Source organism: Scyliorhinus canicula, chromosome 5 (genome assembly GCF_902713615.1).
Source record: "Scyliorhinus canicula chromosome 5, sScyCan1.1, whole genome shotgun sequence".
Classification (NCBI taxonomy): domain Eukaryota; kingdom Metazoa; phylum Chordata; class Chondrichthyes; order Carcharhiniformes; family Scyliorhinidae; genus Scyliorhinus; species Scyliorhinus canicula.
The window spans coordinates 188197608-188219949 of NC_052150.1; the positions used below are offsets into that span (position 1 = coordinate 188197608).

The 22342-nt window shown below is 47.4% G+C and overlaps 1 protein-coding gene across 4 annotated transcripts in view; it reads right to left on the reverse strand.

The window, feature by feature from the left end:
- The window catches only part of arhgap12b (Rho GTPase activating protein 12b), a 297001-nt gene that overhangs the window by 16007 nt on the left and 258652 nt on the right, over positions 1 to 22342 (reverse strand). For all 4 annotated transcript variants that reach the window (XM_038798268.1, XM_038798267.1, XM_038798265.1 and 1 more), the window contains 3 exons: positions 19715 to 19813; positions 17922 to 17999; positions 4785 to 4919 (listed from right to left, as the gene is read on the reverse strand). In XM_038798268.1, coding sequence (XP_038654196.1) covers positions 4785 to 4919; positions 17922 to 17999; positions 19715 to 19813 — 312 coding nt within the window. The remainder of the gene's footprint in view (positions 1 to 4784; positions 4920 to 17921; positions 18000 to 19714; positions 19814 to 22342) is intronic.

Consider the following 22342-nt stretch of genomic DNA (forward strand, 5'->3'; position numbering starts at 1 on the left):
AACTTTCATTGGCATGAACTTTCCATTAAACATACATTTCCATGGGGGCACAGCGGTTAACACTGCTGCCTCACAGCTCCAGGGTCTCGGGTTCAATTCTGGCCTTAGATGCCTGTGTGGAGTTTGCACTTTCTCCCTGTGTATGCATGGGTTTCCTCCGGGTGCTCCAGTTTCCTCCCACAGTCCAAAGATGTGCTGCTTAGGTGGATTGGCCATGCTAAATTGCCCCTTAGTATCCAAAAAGGTTAGGTGGGGTTACCAGGTTATAGGAGATAGGGTGGAGGCGTGGGTTTAAGTAAGGTGCTCTTGGGGCTGCACGTGGTGCAGTGGTTAGCACTGGGACTACGGCGCTGAGGACCCGGGTTCGAATCCCGGCCCTGTGTCACTGTCCGTGTGGAGTTTGCACATTCTCCCAGTGTCTGCGTGGGTTTCACCCCTATAACTCAAAGATGTGCAGGTTAGGTGGACTGGCAATGCTAAATTGCCCCTTAATTGGAAAAGAAAATTATTGGGTACTCTAAATTTGTTAAATAAAAGTAGGGTGCTCTTTACAAAGGCCGGGGCAGACTCGATGGGCCGAATGGCCTCCTTCTGCATTGTAAATTCTATGATTCTTTTCAAACTAATATCTTCAGCAATCAAACTGCAGGGCCCATAATGAATTATAACTAGTGCAAGTGACTTTTCATTCACTTACCAATTTCTCGTTCAACTTATTTCCCCATCACTTCAATTTTGCATTAAAATTCTCAGAGCAATGAGTTGGAGTAATAATGGTTCTTCCTCTATTTGGGTAGTAGATATGGTGATAAATGGTTTTGTGCAATGAGATAAATTTGCCCCTTCATAGTGGTGACAAATGCTTTATCAGGTCAGTGTGGTCCTTCGACATTAGGGGCAATTTCCTGATTTGAAGTGTTGCCTCTTTGGGGTATGTTTAGAAATTCAGGTACATCGTCTGTGAGTGTATGGACGAACTGGGTGAGTTTGGGGTATTTCAAGCTGTATTGTGGGACGAGGCAGGGATGTCCACTCTCCCCGTTGCTTTTTGCCTTGGCGATAGAACCATTAGCCATTGGATGACTAATTTGATGAGCTATTACTGGGCAGCAAATATAGCCATGGTGAGGAAGTGGGTAGTGGGGGAGGGGTCGGTATGGGAGCAGATGGAGGCAGCCTCTTGTAAAGACTACAGCTTAGGGGCACTGTTGACGGCGCCTTTTCCATTCTCGCCGACCAGGTACTCCATAAGACCGGTGGCGGTGGCGGCCTGAGGGTGTGGGGACAGTGGCGGCAGCACCAGAGGTTGAAGGAGGCCTTGCTTTGGGCACCGATCTGTGGGAATCATAGGTTCACTCCGGGTGGGCTTACATAGAACACACAGTGCAGAAGTAGGCCATTCGGCACATCAAGCCTGCAGCACGGTAGCATAGTGGTTAGCACAGTTGCTTCACAACTCCAGGGTCCCAGGTTCGATTCCCGGCTTGGGTCACTGTCTGTGCGGTCTGTACGTTCTCCCCATGATTGCGTGAATTTCCTCCGGAAGCTCCGGTTTCCTCCCGCAGTCCAAACATGTGCGGGTTAGGTGGATTGGCCATGCTAAAATGCCCTTAGTGTCCAAAACTAAAAGGCTAAGTGTGGCTTACTGGGTTACAGGGATAGGGTACAGATGTGGGCTTGAGTAGGGTGCTCTTTGTAAGGGCCCGTGCAGACTCGATGGGCGGAGTGGCCTCCTTCTGAAAAAAAAAGGGCAGCACGGTAGCATTGTGGATAGCACAATTGCTTCACAGCTCCAGGGTCCCAGGGTGGATTCCCAGCTTGGGTCACTGTCTGTGCGGAGTCTGCACATTCTCCCCGAGTGTGCGTGGGTTTCCTCCGGGTGCTCCGGTTTCCTCCCACAGTCCAAAGATGTGCAGGTTAGGTGGATTGGCCATGCTAAATTGCCCTTAGTGTCCAAAATTACCCTTAGTGTTGGGTGGGGTTACTGGGTTATGGGGATGGGGTGGAGGTGTGGGCTTGGGTAGGGTGCTCTTCCAAAAGAGCAGGTGCAGACGCGATGGGCCGAATGGCCTCCTTCTGCGCTGTAAATTCTATGATCTATGGGCTGGACGCAGGGTTCTGGGGGTGGCGGTGGGTGGGGATTGAGCGATTTCGGTACCTATTCGTTGGGGGCAGCTTTTCGAGCTTGGAGGGGCTGGTAGAGGAATACGAGCTGCCCAACGGGAATAGGTTCCAGTACTTGCAGGTGAGGGACTATGTGAGGATGCAGGTGTCGCTCTTTCACAACCTGCTGCCCCTGGGGTTGCAGGGCAAGCTGGTGTCGAAATCAGGAGTGGGTGAGGGCAGAGTGTCGAAGATGTACAAAGAACTAATGGACTGGGAGTTCACCCCGTTGGAAGTCAAGCGCAAATGGGAGTAAAAGCATGGGGGGGGGGGTTTGGAGGCTGGGCTGTGGGGGAAAGCTTTGAGGAGAGTGAACGCAATTATTCAATTCAAGGTAGTCCGCAGGTGGCCAGGGTGAGTAGGTTTTTTGAGATGGTGGAGGATAGGTGTGGGCAGTGCACGGGTGGGCCTGTGAACCATGTCCACATGTTTTGGGCCTTTCCAAAACTGCAGGAATTATGGCGGGGGTTTGCTGACATTTTGTCTGACGTGTTGAGTGTGAAAGTGGTCCCCAGTCCAGAAGTGGCAATCTTTGTAGTGTTAGAAGACCCGGGAGACCAGGGGGGGAGAGAGGCCGACGTTTTGGCCTTCGCCTCCCTGGTAGCCCAGAGACGGACCTTGCTGGAATAGAGAGACTCAGGGCCGTCGAAACCGGGGGTGTGGGTGAGCGACCTCGCGGAATTCCTCAGGTTGGTAAAGATCACCTTCGCCTTGAGAGGGACTGTGGAGGGGTTTGCCCGGAGATGGAAACCGTTCATCGACTACTTCAAGAATAGTTAAGTAGTCAGCAGTGGATGGGTGTTGGGGTTAAAAAACGAGGTCGGGGAGATGGAGGGAGCGGCAGGCAAGGTGGACAGTGGGTGATGGATATTTATTTGCTATGTGAATTCCTGTGTACTCTTTTTGGTTGTGGTTGCGTTTGATGTATAAAGAAATGCCTTAATAAAAACCAAAAAAAAAGAAATTCAGGTACAAACCACACGCAACTTAACATAGAATGCCTACAGTGCAAGAGGCCATTCAGCCCATTGGGTTTGTACCAACCCTTTAAAAGAGCACCATACCTAGGCCCACTCCCCCATCCAAACCCTGTAATCCCATAACGCCACCTAACCATTGGACACTGAGGGACAATTTAGACTGGCCAATCTTACTACCTACACATCTTTGGACTTACCGTATATACTCGCGTAACTTTCGATCTCGCGTATCATGCGACCCCTAAATTTTCGGCCCAAAAACATGCTTTTATGGTATACCTCATGTATCATGCGAGTGACTTTTTTGGAAATTAATTTTGGAAACTAAAACTTCCAAATGGTATCATTGTGTGTGGTTTCTGCAGAGTTGATTCTGCTGTGAAAGCTGTTCGCGATTCGAACAGCTTTCCAGCTGGCTTTACTAGCGTTGTTCAGCCACTTGCCGTTTCCATTCATAAAAACATGAATGGAAACGTCAAGTGACTGAACATCTTCCCATCAGAATGCTGTGGTCACAATCAGTAGTATTCTGATGGGAAGATGGGAAGAGTTGATTCTGCTGTGAAAGCTGTTCGCGATTCGAACAGCTTTCCAGCTGGCTTTACTAGCGTTGTTCAGCCACTTGCCGTTTCCATTCATAAAAACATGAATGGAAACGTCAAGTGGCTGAACATCTTCCCATCAGAATGCTGTGGTCAAAATCTGAAGAGTAGTATTCTGATGGGAAGATGTTCAGCCACTTGACGTTTCCATTCATGTTTTTATGAATGGAAACGGCAAGTGGCTGAACAACGCTAGTAAAGCCAGCTGGATGCTATGTGACTTATCTTGGCCAGCATTTCACACCTGCGATTTTAGTACCTCGTGTATCATGCGACCCCCGAAATTTAGGCTTCAAATTAGGTGCTCAAAAGTCGCATGTTACGCGAGTATATACGGTAGTTGGAAAACCATACAGAGTGCCATGTAAAAATGTCCTTTGTTGTCTTGGTGAGTCAGGCTCCTTATCAGAAGTACAAAGTAAAAAAAAAACACAAGATGTGGACCTCCTTTTCCCATTTGGTCACTGTAAATGGATTACTTAAATGTTGATTAATAGTGAATGCTTCAGGAAGAATACATTTAAAAAAGAATTGCATTTATATATCCCCTTTCACGACCGCTGGACACCCAAAGAGCTTTACAGCTATTGAAGTACTTTTTCCAAAGTGTAGTCACTATTGAAATTTAGCAAACACAGCAACCAATTTGATGTTCAACAAACTCTCGCAAACAACATGACGATGACCAGATAACCTGTTTTTGTGATGTTGATTATGGGATAAATATTGGCCTGTCATTGCAATGTCGCTTCTTCTAAATGACACGACGAGATCTTTTGCATCCACCTAACAGCATTAATCATCATTAATGCCGCCATTGTCTCGGTTTAACATCTCCACCTACTGCACCCTGTTTGTGCAGCATTCCCTCAGTATATTAGTGGAAGGTATGCCCAGATTGTTGTGCTCAAGTCCTGGAGTGAGTCTCAGAGGTGACAATACAGTGAGCTGACAAACTACATCAAATTACCATAAATTTCTGTAAACTAGCAAGTTTTAAAAATGAGATTAAAATAATATTCATGTGATTTTTACTTACTGATTGCATTGACAAAGTCATTAAAGAGATGATATGTGAAGAGAGGTTCTGGCAATTCTCTGAAAAACATTTTGAGAGCCCCAGTAATAACATTGATATCCTCCCATTTACTGTCATTCAAGTCCAGCTTCTCATCTGTAAGGAAGGCATAATTAATTAGTCTGTTAAAGATTTAAGCAACAAATCTGTATTTCATAACTACTGTGTTTCAAAAGTGCATTGATGAGAACGAAGTAATACCTTTTACGCACTTCATCTTTTTATCTATGGACCATGTGATCAAATTTGAGTCAGAATGCTAGTTGTTAAGGTCCAATGGGGAACTGCATTTGGGCAAACTGAATTAAGCATAAAATCCTCCGAGAACCAGGAGAGAAATAACAATCTGACTTGATCATAAAGATGATAATAAAGAATGGGAAAATTCACACGAGTGGATTTGGTTTTAGCCATATTGCTAGGACAAAGATCTAATAGTTCAATTACATAAATGCCTCTGGTGGATTAACAATAATAATAATCTTTATTAGTCACAAGTCGTCTTACATTAACATTGCAATGAAGTTACTGTGAAAATTCCCTAGTCACCATACTCCGGCGCCTGTTCGGGTACACTGAGGGAGAATTCAGAATGTCCAACTCACCTAATGAGCATGTCTTTAAGGACTTGTGGGAGGAAACTGGTGCACTCGGAGGAAACCCACGCAAACACGGGGAGAACGTGCAGACTCGCAGTGACCCAAGCCGGGAATCGAACCCGGATCCCAAGCACTGTGAATCAACAGTGGTAACTACTGTGCTACCGTGCCGCCCCTTAAAAGTACTAGTAAAGGTATGGAAGATAGCATGATTGTGGGAGGAGGAAAGAGAGAGACAGGAAATAGGATAGGGAAAATCATTTTTTTGAAAAAACATTTAATTGGAGGCATTTTCAAATATATAAAAAGAGAAAGAAGAAAAAGACCAAAAACCAACCACGGCAACAGCAAAAACATCCTTAACACCCCCCTCCCCCAACCTGCTGCCACCTCAGCACCTGCCCCCACTTTTTAAACTTCTAACCCAGAACCCCAGTCCAAACAGAAAAATAAGCCCCCCCACCCCGCTCAATACTCCTTAAAGATGCCGGTGAACAGCTGCGACCGAGGGCAGCACGGTAGCATAGTGGTTAGCACTGTGGCATCACAGCACCAGGGTACCAGGTTCGATTCTACTGGGTCACTGTCTGTGAGGAGTCTGCACGTTCGCCCCGTGTCTGCGTGGGTTTCCTCCGGGTGCTCCGGTTTCCTCCCACAGTCCAAAGACGTGCAGGTTAGGTGGAGTGGCCATGCTAAATTGCCCTCAGTGTCCAAAAAGGTAAAAAGGTTAGGAGGGGTTATTGGGCTAGGACTGATGTGAGGGTTTAATTCGGTTGGTGCAGATTCGATGGGCTGAATGGCCTCCTTCTGCACTGTATGTTCTATGTTCTCTGTTCTATGAACCCCTCCTCTCCACCTCTGATGGCAAACCTGATTTTCTCTACTGGCATGAACTCTGCCAAATCGCTCACCCATACCCCTGCACTCATCGGCTCCGAGACCCGCCAGCACAACAAAATCTGTCTCCGGGCTACCAGGGAGGCAAAGGCCAACATCATGGACTCGCTATCCACCTGCACTCCCAGATCCTCTGACACTCCAAATATTGCCACCACTGGACTCGGAGCTACCGTTACCCCAGAATCTTCAACATTATATCTGCAAATCCTATCCAAAACCCCCTCAAACTCGGACACGCCCAAGACCTATGGACCTATGGCAGCTCCAGGGGTGGTAGCACTGGAAACAAAGGCACCTCCTTCCTCATGAAGTCCCTAACCTGCAGATACCTGAACCCATTCCCCTTCTGCAACTGATATGTCACCTCCAGCAAACTTCCTTCCAACAAATAAATCCCTAAAGTATTCCATCCTCACATACCACCACCCCCAGAATCTCATATCACCCACCGGGAAAAACCTATGATTTTTGCAAATCGGCCCCCAGAGGGACATGCCTTCCACTCCAAAATGTTGCCGGCACAGGTTCAACACCCTCAACACTGATACCACCACCCGGCTCGTGGAGCACCTTGCCGGCAAGAACGGAAGTGTTGCTAGCAACAGTTCCCTCAAACTGATCCCTGTACACGAAGCCGCTTCAATCCGCTCCACACCAACCGCTCTTCCATGGCCCATTTCTTAACAATTGAAATGCTTAACATCCCAGGCCCAAAACACTCATTCCAGGTTAAGCAGCGTTTCACTTACACCTCTTTCAATCTGGTCTATTGCATTCGCTGCTCCCAATGTGGTCTCCTCTATATCGGAGCGACCAAACGCAGGCTGGGTGCTCGCTTTGCTGAGCACCTCGGTCTGTGCGCATTCAGGACCCTGACCTTCCCGTTGCTTGCCATTTTAACACAAAACCCTGCTCCATGCCCACACGAATGTCCTTGGCCTGCTGCAATGTTCCAGTGAAGCTCAACACAAACTGGAGGAACAACATCTCATCTTCCGGTTAGACACGCTACAGCCTTCCGGTCTCAACATTGAATTCAACAACTTCAGATGATTAGCTCTACCCCATCTCAACCCATTTGTTTTCATCCCATTTCATTTTAACTGTCTTTTACCATTTCTTTCTTTCTTGCCTTTCTTTATATATATTTACCACCACCCCCACATATTATCCACCTTTCCTTATCTTTCTTCCCTTTGCTTCCCCCTTCCCCTCCCCCCCACAGCTACATCTGTCACAGTTTACCCTCTGATGTCAGTTTCTCTGCTGTTTGGCCTTTCACGCCTTTTGTTCTCTCTGGGGACTGCCATTAGCACTCTTTCCCCTTGGTTTCTGTAGCCATTAGCACCCGGTTTCCCTGGGTTTCTGTGGCTATGACTCATCTTTCATTCTCACTCCACAGTATAAATATTTCTCACTTTCTCTGTCTGTTAGCTTTGACAAAGAGTCATTGGACTCGAAATGTTAGCTCTATCCTCTCCCTACAGATGCTGCCAGACCTGCTGAGATTTTCCCAGCATTTCTCTTTGGTTTCAGATTCCAGTATTCACAGTAATTTGCTTTTATCCATTAAAATGTTTGCTGCCCAATAATAGTTTTGCAAGTTCAGCAACGCTAACCGCGCCACCCCCCCATCCCCAACCCCCGTCAATCCCGCTCCAAGAACACACTCCTGGCCCGTGGGGGACCTGTTGGAATACTTGACCCGTGAGAAGATTACGTTTGAACTGAGGGGAAGGATGGAGGATTTCTACAAGTCATGGGCATTATTCATTATGCACTTTCAAGAACTGGATAACATCGAACATTAGTTGGGGGGGGGGCGGGCTGTGTCTATTATGGCTGACTATGGGTAATCCCTGATTCCTTTTTGTCATTTGTTTATGTAAACATGCGGGCTGATGTTTGGGGGTTGGGAGGATGGGATCGTTGTTATTGTTATGGGGATTGACATATCTGTTGCTGATTATTGTTTATTGTTGGTGGGTGCAAATTCAGGAGAAAATGTGTAAAAGGAGAATAAAAATATTTTTAAAAAAAACTTTGGAAACACAATCATCTTTACCGTCTGGACCTGAGCAGCCAACAGAAATGACAGCACATCTCACTTCTTAAAGTCCGCCTTCAATCCCTCCTGCCAACTACGCTAAATTCAACTTATGCAGCTAGGCCCAACACTGAGTCACTTGTATCCCAAGGTAGCGAAAACGCACCCCTACCAGTCGAAGCATCAGCCTCCACAAACTCCTCCCCTGTCCCCGGACATTAATTGGGAATATCTCACTTTTCCCCATGCTATATGATATACACCGGAAAGAGGCCAAACTCCCTCAAAATCCCCACGATCCCATCACAGCTCCCGACTGGGAGAGAAATATACAGAAGATCATCGTTCGCACATGAAGCTCTTCCCTCACTATTGACTCATTATACATCTCGACTAACAAGGCCCCAGCTCCCACCCAAACTTTTTGTAGAACTCGGCTGGGAACCCATCTGGACCCAGGGCCTTCCCAGTCTGCATTGAACCAACACAATTAATTTCCTTCTTCAGCCCGATTGGTGCCCCCAGTCACTGCACCTTGTCCTCCGCCACGCTCGGGAACTCCAATTCATCCAAAAACCGCCTCATACCGTAATCCCCCAACAGAGGCTCTGAACTGCACAAGTTCTGGTAAAAAGCTTCAAACACCCCATTCACCGCCTCTGGTTCTGATACTACTGTACTACTGCCATCTCTCATCCCCCCAATTTCCTTTGCCGCCGCCTGCCTCCTCAGTTGATGCGCAAGCACCTTGCTGGCTATTACCCCATATTCATACACTACCCCCCTGGCCCAAACTCCATCTTGAGCTTCTGTCTCTCCTTCAACAGCAACTTCTCAGGCACCACCGAGTGCCTCCAGTCAACCCTCAGAATGGCCTCCACCAACGTCAACCCCTCAGCTCGCTCCATCCTCTCTTTGTGTGCCCAGATTGAGATAAACCCTCCCCTCACGCCTCCCACAATGTGAAGGCGGAAACCTCAACCGTCTTATTCTGCTCCACATAGTTCCAGATAGCCACCCTTACCTACTCTCAAATCTCCTTTTCCGCCCATAACCCCACATCCAACCTCCAATGCGGCCGTTGGGGACTCCCCCTTGCAATCTGCAAATCCACCCAATGCGGCACGTGGTCAAACACCACGATTGCCGAATACTCCGATCCAACCACCCTCGCCAACAGCGTCTTGTCCAAGACAAAAAAAATCAATCTGCGAGTACACCAGGTGGATCTGCGAGAAGTACGCAAGTTCCTTTGCCCTCGCCCTGCTCTTCCCATGAATTCCATGAACCACAACAACTCCTTTGCCATGGTCGACATGTTCAGGGACCTGGGAAACGAACAGTCCAACCTCGGTCCAGCACCGTATTAAAATACCACCCCCATAATCAGCCAGTGCATGTCCAGGTCTGGAATCTTTGCCAAAACCCGCCTCAAAAACTCTACATCATCCCAATTTGGATACACATTCACCAACACCATGGGCTGCAACCTCCCACTCACCATCACAAATCTACCCCCCGGGTCTGTCACTATACACCCCTACCTCAAAAGCCAACCTATTATTATCAACATCAACACCACCGCGCTACCGCACCCCCGGTCAAATGTCTATCCTGAAGAAACCCAACGTCTGCCATCAAACTCCTTAAATGCGTAAAAGCACGACTTCTTAATCTCCCAGAACATCCCCCGATCAGCCATAGCCCCTCTTTAACCACCTCCACACCTCACTCACCCTCTGGGCCTCCCCAAGATGTCCGCTGTCATCTCCCCTTAACCAACTGTGCCACATCAACTCCACCCAAATCAGCATCCCTTCCCCATAGACAAAGAAAAAGAAAACCATCCCATTCCACATCCCTTCCCCACTCCCTCCACAGAGCGTCTCTCTCCCCCCCAATTCACTCCTGTAATGACCTGACCTGCTAGCATGGTGGCCCCCACCCGAGGCAACCCCCCCTTTACCCCACCACACCTCACCCACAATTTCCCAAGAACAGTTGAACACAATCCACACCCAAATGCAGTAAATACAACAATCCACACGGCATTCACACCCGCATTCCCTGTACAAGTCTCCCTGTCCATGGTCTTTCAAATTTACTCGCATCCTCCGGCATATCAAAATAAAATTCCTGAGTCTGGTGCATGACCCACAGACGAGCAGGGTACAACACCCCGAACTTCACCCCTTTCTTGTTGAGGGCCGACTTAACCTTATTGAACCCAGCCCACCACTTGGCCAACTCTGCACCCAATTCCTGATAGGTATGCACCACGTCTCCTTCGCCCACTGCAGAATCTTCTCCTTATCCAGGAAACGATGAAACTGCACCACCATCGCCCTTGGCTGCTCCCCCGCATTCGGTCTCCTCTTCAACACCCTGTGTGCTCGATCCACCTTGGGAGGACAATCAAAGACACCCCCCCCCCCCCCCCCCCCCCCGCAATCAACGTCTCGAACATATCTGCCACATACTTTGTGGCCAGCGTTCCCGCAATCCCTTCAGGCAGCCTCACAATCTGGAGATTCTGCCTCCTGGAGCAATTCTCCAGGTCCTCCACCTCCTCCCTTCAGCCGCTTTTGGCCCTCCACCAGGATCACCATCTCTGCTTCCAACGAGGTCAAAAGCTCCTCATGATCCACCACCAACTCCTCCACCTTCTGGAAGGCTCAACTCTGTGCCTCTAGCCGTTGCTCCATTCTCTCAATAGTCGCCCTGATAGGCTCTGCTGCCGTAGCCAGTTCCTCCGAGGCCTCTTGCCTCTGCTGTTGGAACTTGGCGTTCAATTGCTCTGTAGACTGGGCAGACAACGACGCCCCAGAGACCTCAGCCATCTTTCCCTCTGTCGCACTTCGAAAGTCCTCGTGGCCCAACTGCTGCCCCTTGATTGTTACACTCCTGCTCCATAAGCCACAAACACACCTTTCAGGAGGAGAATTCCTATTTCTCACTGTTCATGCATTTTGCACCAGCAAACACATCCTATATCAGGCGAAAAGGACCAAACATTTCCACCTCGTGAAGGAGCCACCAAATGGCTGCCACTGGAAGACCCAGATAGGGAAAATCATAAACACAGCACATACAATGGCAGGCAATGGTAAACATTGCAGGCCAGAAATTTGGTTGTCCTTGCTCTTGCACTACAAGTGTGGGACTTTTAAAAAAAAAAAAAATTTTATTGAAAAATTTTGTATTTATACATCGAACCACAATAAAATACCAACAATAACAATAGCAATCATAAACATTCACCCCTCCTCAATGAACAACACAACATATTAACAACAACTTAAATTAACACAATGTTAAGTTACATAACCATAGGAAAAAAATAGAAACTACAATAAGGAACACCCCCCCCCCCCCCCCGGGTTGCTGCTGCTATTGACCAAGATACCTATCTTTGAGCCACAAAGTCCAGAAAAGGCTGCCACCGTTTATAGAACCCATGTATTGATCCTCTCAGGGCAAATTTGACCCTCTCCAATTTTATAAATCCCGCCATGTCACTGATCCATGTCTCCACACTTGGGGGCCTCGCATCCTTCCACTGCAGCAAGATCCTCCGCCGGGCTACTAGGGACGCAAAGGCCAGGACACCGGCCTCTTTCGCCTCCTGCACTCCCGGCTCCACCGCAACTCCAAAAATCGCGAGTCCCCACCCTGGATCCAACCACCCTCGACACCGTCCCCGCCACCCCCTTCCAGAATCCTTCCAGTGCCGGGCATGCCCAGAACATATGGGCATGATTCGCCGGACTCCCCGAACACCTGGTGCACCTGTCCTCACCCCCAAAGAACCTACTCATCCTCGTCCCGGGCATGTGGGCCCGGTGCAGCACCTTGAATTGGATGAGACTAAGCCTCGCACATGAAGAGGAAGAGTTGACTCTCTCCAAGGCATCCGCCCAAGTCCCGTCCTCTATCTGCTCCCCAAGTTCCCCCTCCCATTTAGCCTTCAGCTCCTCCACTGACGACTCCTCCACCTCCTGCATTACCTTATAAATGTCGGACACTTTCCCCTCTCCGATCCACACCCCCGAAAGCACTCTGTCCATCGCCCCCCGCGAGGGCAGCAAAGGGAACTCCTCTACCTGTCGCCTAGCAAACGCCTTTCCCTGCAAGTATCTGAACATGTTCCCTTGGGGAGCCCAAATTTATCTTCCAGTTCCCCCAGGCCCGCAAACCTCCCGCCAATAAACAGGTCCCTCAATTTACTGATGCCCACCCTTTGCCACCCCCTAAATCCCTCATCAGTGTTCCCCGGGATGAACCGATGATTTCCACCTAATGGAGCCTCCATCGAGCCCCTTGTTTCCCCCCTGTGCCATCTCTACTGTCCCCAGATTCTTAGGGTCGCCGCCACCACCGGGCTCGTGGTATACCTCTTAGGAGAGACCGGCAACGGCACCGTTGCCAAGGCACCCAGGCTTGTACCTCTACATGACGCCATCTCCATTCTTTTTCCACGCCCCCCTCCCCCCCCCCCCCCCCCCCTCCATCACCCATTTACGCACCATTGACACATTGGCCACCCAATAGTACTCCAAAAGGTTGGGCAGCGCCAGCCCGCCACTATCCCTCCCTCGCTCCAGGAAAACCCTCTTCACTCTCGGAGTCCCATGTGCCCACACAAAGCTTAAAATACTGCTAGTCACCCTCTTAAAGAAGGCCCTGGGGATGAAGATGGGCAGGCACTGAAAGAGGAACAAGAACCTCGGAAGCACCGTTATTTTGACGGACTGCACCCTCCCCGCCAACGACAATGGCAGCATGTCCCACCTCTTGAACCCCTCCTCCATCTGATCCACAAGCCTGGTGAAATTATGCTTGTGAAGAGTCCCCCAGTCCCTGGCCACCTGCACACCCAGGTACCTAAAACTCTCCCCTGCCCTCCTAAGCGGGAGCTTACCAATTCCTTCCTCCTGGTCTCCAGGGTGCACCACAAACACCTCACTCTTGCCTAGATTTAGTTTATAGCCTGAAAAGGTCCCAAACTCAGCTAGCAGCTCCATCACCCCCGGCATCCCTCCCACCGGGTCGCCACATACAGTAACAGGTCATCGGCATACAACGACACCCTATGTTCCTCCCCACCTCGAACCAAACCTCTCCACCTCCCTGAATCCCTCAACGCCATCACCAACGGCTCGATTGCCAATGCAAACAACAAGGGGGACAGGGGGCAACCCTGCCTGGTCCCTCGGTAAAGCCGGAAGTACTCCGACCTCCCCCCATTCGTGGCCACACACGCCATCGGGGCCTCATATAGCAGCCTCACCCATCTAATAAACCCTTCACCAAATCCAAACCTCCCCAACACCTCCCATAAGTACCCCCACTCCACTCTATCGAAGGCCTTCTCCGCATCCAGCGCCACCACTATCTCAGCCTCCCCCTCAATCGCCGGCATCATGATGACATTCAACAATCTCCGCACATTCGTGTTCAGCTGCCTTCCCTTCACAAAACCTGTCTGGTCCTCGTGCACAACCCCTGGCACACAGTCCTCTATCCTGGTGGCCAGGATTTTTGCCAGCACCTTGGCATCCACATTAAGGAGAGATATGGGCCTGTATGAACCACACTGCTGGGGGTCCTTGTCCCTCTTTAAGATGAACTAAATCAGCACCCGCGACATCGTTGGGGGCAAAGTCCCCACTTCCCACCCTTCATTAAGTGTCCGCACCAGCAAGGGGCCCACTAGATCCACAAACTTTTTATAAAATTCCACCGGGAACCCATCCGGCCCCGGCGCCTTCCCTGACTGCATCTGTCCGATCCCCTTAATTAGCTCCTCCAGCTCAATCGGCGCCCCCAACCCCTCCACCTGCTCCTCCTGCACCTTCGGGAAAGATAGCCCGTCGAGAAACCTCTCCATTCCCCTCCTCTCCACCATTGGCTCCGACCGGTACAGTTCCCCGTAAAAGTCCTTGAAGACCTCATTCACCTCTACCCCCTTCCGCACCACATTCCCACTCTTGTCTCTCACTCCAGCAATTTCCTTAGCCGCATCCCGCTTGCGGAGCTGATGAGCCAGCATCCTACTCGCCTTTTCACCATGTTCATACACTGCCCCTTGTGCCTTGCTCCACTGTGCCTCTGCCTTTCTAGTGGTCAGCAAATCAAATTTAGCCTGTAGGCTGCGCCTCTCCCCCAACAGTCCCTCCTCTGGTGCCTCCGCGTACCTCCTATCTACCTCCAGCATCTTCCCCACCAGTCTATCCCTCTCACTCCTCTCCCTGTGTGCCCGGATGGATATCAGCTCCCCACGAATCACTGCCTTCAGGGCTTCCCAGACCATCCCCACCTGGACCTCCCCCGTATCATTCACCTCGAGGTACCCCTCAGTACTTGCCCGGACCCTCCTACACACCTCCTCCTCCGCCAACAACCCCACATCCAACCGCCACAACGGGCGCTGGTCCCGCACCTCCCCCATCTCCAACTCCATCCAATGCGGAGCGTGGTCGGAGATTGCAATGGCCGAATATTCGGCCTCCTCCACTCTCGGAATCAGTCCCCTACTCACCACGAAGAAGTCTATCCGAGAATAAACCCTATGTAAGTGTGGGACTTTTAACCACCTGCAGTTACTAACACAGAGTTCATCTTAAATTATGGGGACAGGATCATTTTCATCCTCAGAACAGGCATATCATGACAGCAAAGTCCCCACTCCAACAGAAGCCTGGAATCGGATTGGAAGAACTCTACTCTGGCCATGTGAGGGTCCAATAGAAGCAGAAGAGAGGTTATGTTTCTTTCCATTATTCAGTTTCTCAGGGAGCCATCGGTCACAATTGTAGATAACCAATATCTTCAAGGATCAATTTCCCCCCCCAAAACTTTGGGGTCTGAGAAACACACACCTCTCAAAATCTCCCCCATCTCCAAAACTGGAAAATAGCCACACCACATAGAAAATAAGCGAAGATTACCTGTGAAACAGGTTTCTTCCCCCACACCATTTTCTGGTTCCTAGTCAGACAATCCACCTCAGTTCTACTCGGGCCTTAATAGGAATTGAAAGTCTTATATCTTTGAGATTCAGCACAAATCACAATTTGTACAAATACAAATGCCGCTGATGCATTAATTGCTGATTTTGTGTTAAATAGCTTTCTTTCTTCACGATGCTTAAAAACACATTTCCTTCCTATCAATAAAGTTTAACAGAAAATAACCATGAGTTCAGCACATAACTCTCCAAAAAATAAATTTACATTGATTAAGCCATGTTAGAAATGGTTTTAGGAATCTCTCCGTCGCTATTATTACTATCCAATGGTTAGAAAAATACTCGCCACTTATTCAGTAATTTATTGGTCTTGAAAATCTGAGCAGAAAAATCTATTAAATGTTGCAATGTGACATGGTGCCATATATTTTGTTTAAAAGTTGATCATATTTTGTAGATTTCAATTTATGAATCTAAACTGGCGGGTTTTCCTTAGATCACCATCCCTTTTCACTCAGTCAGGCTCTCCTGATTTGGAGGCTAGAATTATCCATTCAACAGAACAAGTGTGGGAAGATTAGATCAATGACAACTGTTATTGGAGGTCAATCATTGCAGCCACAGGACAATTGTAGGGAAGCTTTGTTAGCCTATACATTTTCAGTGATTCATCTCTCCATCATAAAGTTAAACGAACAATACCGCACAGGAACAGGCCCTTCAGCCCTCCAAACCTGTACCAGTCATGACACCAATCCTTTGCCAAAACCCTCAGCACTTCCTTGTGCCGTATCCCTCTATACCCATCCTATCCAAGCGTTTGTCAAGATGCCTTTTGAACACCATTAATGTATCTGCTTCCACAACCTCCCATGGCAACACGTTCCAGGCACTCACCACCCTCTGCATAAAAAGTCTGCCTCGCACATCCCCTCTAAATTCTGCCCCATAGACCTTAAACCTATGCCTTCTGGTGACTGACCCCTGGGAAACAGTGCCTGTCCATCCACTCAATCCATGTCAGATTGTTCACTAAGTATTCTACAATTTTAAGCTCGTTCAAAACGCAGGCTAACATACGGCAGAAATTGGATAAGATCACATTCGTGCGACTTAGATGCCAGTTAATGACTATTTTCACCAAGAGAAAAGCATTTATCTTCCAGGAACTTAGTGACTCAAAGCAATCTGCATTCAATGTCGAATCTTCTCATGAGTAGTGCATTAAAGATTTGGATTTGAGGAGTCAGGAGGCTACTAAATCACCACAGAATGCCTAGACCCTGAACAACTCTTGGTTGAATGTCGGAACCAGCTCGAAGGGCCGAATTGCATACTTCTGCTCCTAATTCCTATGTTCCTATTTATGTTTCTGGTCAATGGTCACCTCCAGGATGTTGACAGTGGAAGATTCAGTGATAGTAATTCTACTGTATGCGAAGGGTGGATGATCATTGCGTGGCACTTGGGAAGCTCCCACTTTTCAGACCAAGCCTGGATGTTTTCCAGGCTTGCTGCATGCAGACATGGATTGACTCGTTCAGCAGAGGATTTGCGACTGGAATTGAACATCATGCGTTCATCAGTGAACATCCCCATTTCTGATGCTTTGACAAAGGGAAATTGCAGTATTCGCAATCTCCAGGATGCAATGCAACAACTGATCAAGGGGTTTTGAGCAGAACCTCCCTTCCTATGTCCACTACAACCAGAAAGTACAAAACTGCACCTATATGTAACATGTTTACTTTCAAGTTGGCTATAACCATGAACTGGACACATATCACTTGTTTCATCATTAAGCGTAGTCAAAATTTTCAAAGCCCCTTCCCAAACGCAACTCTGGAACCATCATTATTATCACAGCAAAAGTTCATGAAGGAGAAGTTCAGTGTGTCAGCATATCCACATTTTGAGAACCGAAGTCCAATGTTGGCAGAATTAATATTTTCATTCAAAAAAATGTGAAGAAAAATCTGGATCAATTGAGGTGATCGGAATTATTTTTTGTTAATATGCCAACCCAGTATGCTAAGGTTCACATATATAAATTGGGTATTTTTTTCTTGATGTACAGAAATTGCTATCAACTCCCAATTTCTTCCTCACTTAAGTGGTACAGTTAGTTACATCCAATTCTGCTCATGAGTAACTTTTCTTAGCCTGCAGCTCTGGAATACGAAGTGGAAATAAGTTTAAAAAGTAAAAATACTACCAACATCATGGTGCCTTGCTATACAGGTTTATATCCATGATTCAATGTGCTATATTTTTGATCTTAACAAGGTTCTCAAGTTTAAAACTAGGTGCTCCATATAAAGAAGAAAGTAAAAATCAGAAGGCACATAAGTGTGAGGAGTTGTTTCACACCTCAATGGCTGGATCAAGAGAATCAGCAGAGACCTAGAAGCAGGCTACTAACCATGCCCGTTGCATTTCACGCACATTCAAGATTTATATTTGAATTCAAGATCTGAACTTGAAGGTGTGCTTAACCAAACGTACTATTATTATATGCTCTACTGCGAACTTTATACATTATCATTTAAAAATATATGCATGTGGTTAATAAAATGACTTACCATGGTTGACTGCAAAGCGAAGTTTTTGTATAACAGCCAGGTTGCCACTCACCCTATACAGACCATCAATGTTTAAGCCTGATGACATAACATGCAACAGTGTAAGAACAGGAGAGTATCAACAACCAGAAACTCCTAGACTAATGGTTCCGAATTGCAAAATGTTATAGTCCAATGTTGCCAGAACTTATATTTTCATTCAAAAAATGATTTATTGTAGCAAAATGAGATTAATTGAAATTTATACCAAAATTAAAAGACGCTCAGAGTTATTGGTAGCTAGAAACAGTGGGCAGGATTCTCTGTCCACCGACGCCAGAATCGTTGAAGCGCGTGCGTTTGGACGGAGAATAGCACATCAGTTGAATCGAGGGCAGCACCGGGCGCCCAACAGAATGCCTTGCTCTGTTACTTCGACAGCGGCATGAATGCAAATTGTACAGTGAACACCACTGGCATATCATTAACGGGCCTGACCTGGCAATTTCCAGGCCCACAGCGATGCTCTGCCAGGAGGAATTACCAATGGCGGGGTTCACTTGTGCTATTTAAAATTAAGAAAAGAGGGCGACACAGTGGTTAGCACTGCTGCCTCACAGCTCCAGGGTCTCGGACGGCCTCAGGTTACTTGCCTATGTGGAGTTTCCACTTTCTCGCCGTGTCTGCGCTGGTTTCCTCCAGGTGCTACGGTTTCCTCCCACAATCACAAAGATCATTGAATTTACAGGGCAGAAGGAGACCATCAAGTCTGCACCAGCTCTTGGAAAGAGCACCATACTTAAGCGCACACTTCCACCCTATCCCCATAACCCAGTAACTCCACCTAACCATTTTGGGTACAAAGAGCAATTTAGCATGGCCAATCCACCTAACCTGTACAGCTTTGGATTGTGGGAAGAAACCGGAGCACCCGGAGGAAACCCACGCAGACACGGGAGAGCGTGCCGACTCCACACAGACAGTGACACAGGGACAACGTGCAGACTCCACAGAATAAACAATGCTAACCACTGTGCTGGCATGCCGCCCGCAAGTTAGGTGGAGAGGAGGTATAAAGTGTCCAATAACACTCTCGTGTGCCTACAGTTGTGCCGCTGGCCGGGGGCTTCTACCAGGGCTAGGGGAAGTAGCGGGTGGGTGGCCAGGAGTGCCGTGGGGTGGGGGTGGGCGGGCACGTCCCACCATTACCATAGCCTGCAAGGCAGCTATGCGATTGCGCATGCCCGATTGCCCACTGTTAGCGCCATAGGTTATAAGGATGCCTCCCCAGGCCACCCCCCTAGGTATCCTCTGCCCAAGCTGACCCATCAAAGGGTGTGCTCAGCGGAATCAGTGCCATCTTCTTGCACTAGTTCCACGTGGCACCTGTGCTAGCCCTTTAGGATGAGCTGAATCACTCCAGGACTGGCGCCGCTTTCAGGGTTGTAGGATTCACGCGAATCAGTTCAGGCGTCAGCATTTAGTTTCTCTGAAAAGGAGAATCCTGGCCAGTATTGTGTTGCCATTTTGTACCATTACTTTGAATAAGCAAACAATTGAAAAATGAAATGAAATGAAAATCGCTTATTGTCACGAGTAGGCTTCAATGAAGTTACTGTGAAAAGCCCCTAGTCGCCACATTCCGACGCCTGTCCGGGGAGGCTGGTACGGGAATCAAACCGTGCTGCTGGCCTGCTTGGTCTGCTTTAAAAGCCAGCAATTTAGCCTGGTGAGCTAAACCAGTATAGAAAAGATTTCACAAACAATTTATGTCACAGTAGTCTTTTACCAAATCAAGTCTTAGAATTTCATACCTTCTTTCTCCACGTGATCAATACATGTCATCACAAATTGCGGTACAGTTGTGTTCTCTCTCTGACAAAGACTACTGAGATTGCATCCAAACACTTGATCTGCATAAAAAAAGTTACTGGTAAACTAATTATGCTTTTGCACAATGGCCCAGATTTTCTGTTAAGTATAATAGTTAGGCCAACAGTGATCATTGTAATTAAGGAGTAAATCAGGAAACTTAGACAATCGCAGATGCATAGTTAACTGTAGAATTCAGCAAGTTGCTGTTCACTTTGTCCTGTTTCTTGTCAAGCTTCACTGTACATGCACCTTTCCAAGAAATGCAACATAATATCTGAATGGTGTTATTTGGGTACTGACCAACTAAATACACCAGAAAAAGGTAGGTCTTGTCTATTCAAGTGTAAATTATTTTAATGCATGGAATACTTAATTGAGAAACGTATCTAGAACTGAAAATGTACTTTTATAAATATGGCAACCCATCCCTTCCGGTTTTAACAATTATTGAACATTTTTTAAAAAATGCTTTCTTTTTCACTTTTTCTTTCCGTGCCTTATGATCTCTTTTTGGAGGACCCATGCAGACCCAATGGACTGAATGGCCTCCTTCTGCACTGTAGGGATTCTATGGCCCCAGATCCTCTGTAGAATGTGCTGCTGTCTGATAACCACAAATCACAGCATAAATGCCAAAGTCTGTGGACCACTAAGTGCAATGAACTCAAGTGCTGTTCATTTGCCATCGGTTGCCACATCTGGGCCAATACTTCTTTAAATACCATGTTGTGTATTCATATTTTATGCAAACCAGGAATTTATTTTCTTAATGAGTCCCTTTGCAACTGCGATTCTTTGCCAAAATGCTTTTACATCAAGATTTCTCTTGAAAAAAAAAGAATTCTTTATTTAGTGATTCAGACGAAGGGGAATGAGTGTGGAATTTAAGGCGCCACTAGCCGTGACTTTCCAGTCTTTCTTAGATTCAGAGGCGATGCCAGATGACCAGAGAATTGCAACGTTACAATCTTGTTCAAAAAAAACCCAGAACTTCAATCCAGTCAGTTTAATTTCAGTGATAGGGAAGCATTGATTGCAAGGGGATTGGAGTGCAAGAGTAAAGAAGTCATGCTAGAATTCTACAGGGCTTCAGTGAGGACACAACGGAATTCCGTGTGCCATTTTGCTTTTCATATTGAAGGAAGGATACCATATTGGAGGCGGTACAATGAAAATTCACAGGTCAACCCTCTCATCGCGTTAGACTTCAAGCTAAGCAATATTCACCAGGAAAGCAAAGGTGACAACATTCGCCCCTACTCCAGACTGAAATGCCGGTGAGTCTGAGACCCCAAATGTGGCTGCCAATGGACATGGCTCTAGAACTATCTGAAGAATCTCCAATATAGCGTTGAAAAAGGAAATCCAGAAACTGGCAAGTTTGGGACAGAACTAAAATGTGTGTGTCGGGCAAGTGAACAACGATCACAGTAGTCCTCCACGTTTGGGAAAACCCCACTTATCCTTGCCACGATCAAGTGCGTCTTGTGTAGTACTTTGAACTGGATTAAATTCAATCGGATATAAGAGGACATGGAGCTGACCCTGTAGAGGACCTCCCTCCAAGTCTCATCATTAAGCAGAGGACACAGCTCCCTCTCCCATCTTAGCCCACCCAATGGGGAGGGATCAGACAAGAGAATATAGCCATTAAGGCCGAAATAGACCCTTCGCCAGGTTGAGCCAAGAGTAAAACCTTCTTCAGCAAGAGGCGGGGCCAAAGGAAAGGAAGGAAAAACCTTACGGAAAAAGTTATGAATCTGAAAATAATGAAATCCTGAGGGAGGAGACCACCACTGGATTTGAGTAAAATGTAGCAGGAGAGATGGGCAGTGGTGCAGTAATTGCAGCATGAAGAGTAGAGAGAGCCTACATTCTGCCCCAAATCGAGTCGGGGTCACTCATCCACTCCAAGACATTTTGAACGTGAGCAGCTTAAGAGTAAACAAAAAATTTGGGAAAGCCAAGCCTCCCGCCCGCCTGTCTCTCTGGAATAGAACACTGTGGACTCTGGGACTCTCACCCGCTCAAATTAAAGCAGAAATCAATTTGTTACCCAAATAATTTGGGCAAAAAAATGGGGATATTTTGAAAGAAAAATAAAAACCTAGAAATACATTCATTTTTATCTTTTGGGTCCTACCCGCCATAGACAGAAGAAAGTTGTTACACCTTTATAGACCCGCTGACATTATTGATCAGGTTTGAGTAATTTAAAGTATGAAGTGATTATAGCCACCTGGACCCCCAAATAATGGAAATTGATTATTGAAAAGGCAGAAAGGGAATGAGCTAAACTGAGCTCTTCTACCAGGGAGGTGGAGAGGGGGGTTCATCATAAGACTCATTCTTGTCTAAATTCAATTTATAACCAGAAAAGGGGCCAAATGTATTAAGTATCTTCAGTATGCTATCTATGGAGGGAATCGGATGTGTACAAGTAGGTAATCTGCATAAAGTCATACCCGATGCTTTGCCTCATCCCAACAAATACCCCTCCGTTTATCAGAGGCCCTCAACGCTATAGAGAGGCTCTATTGCCAAGGCAAACAAAAGTGGGGAAAGAG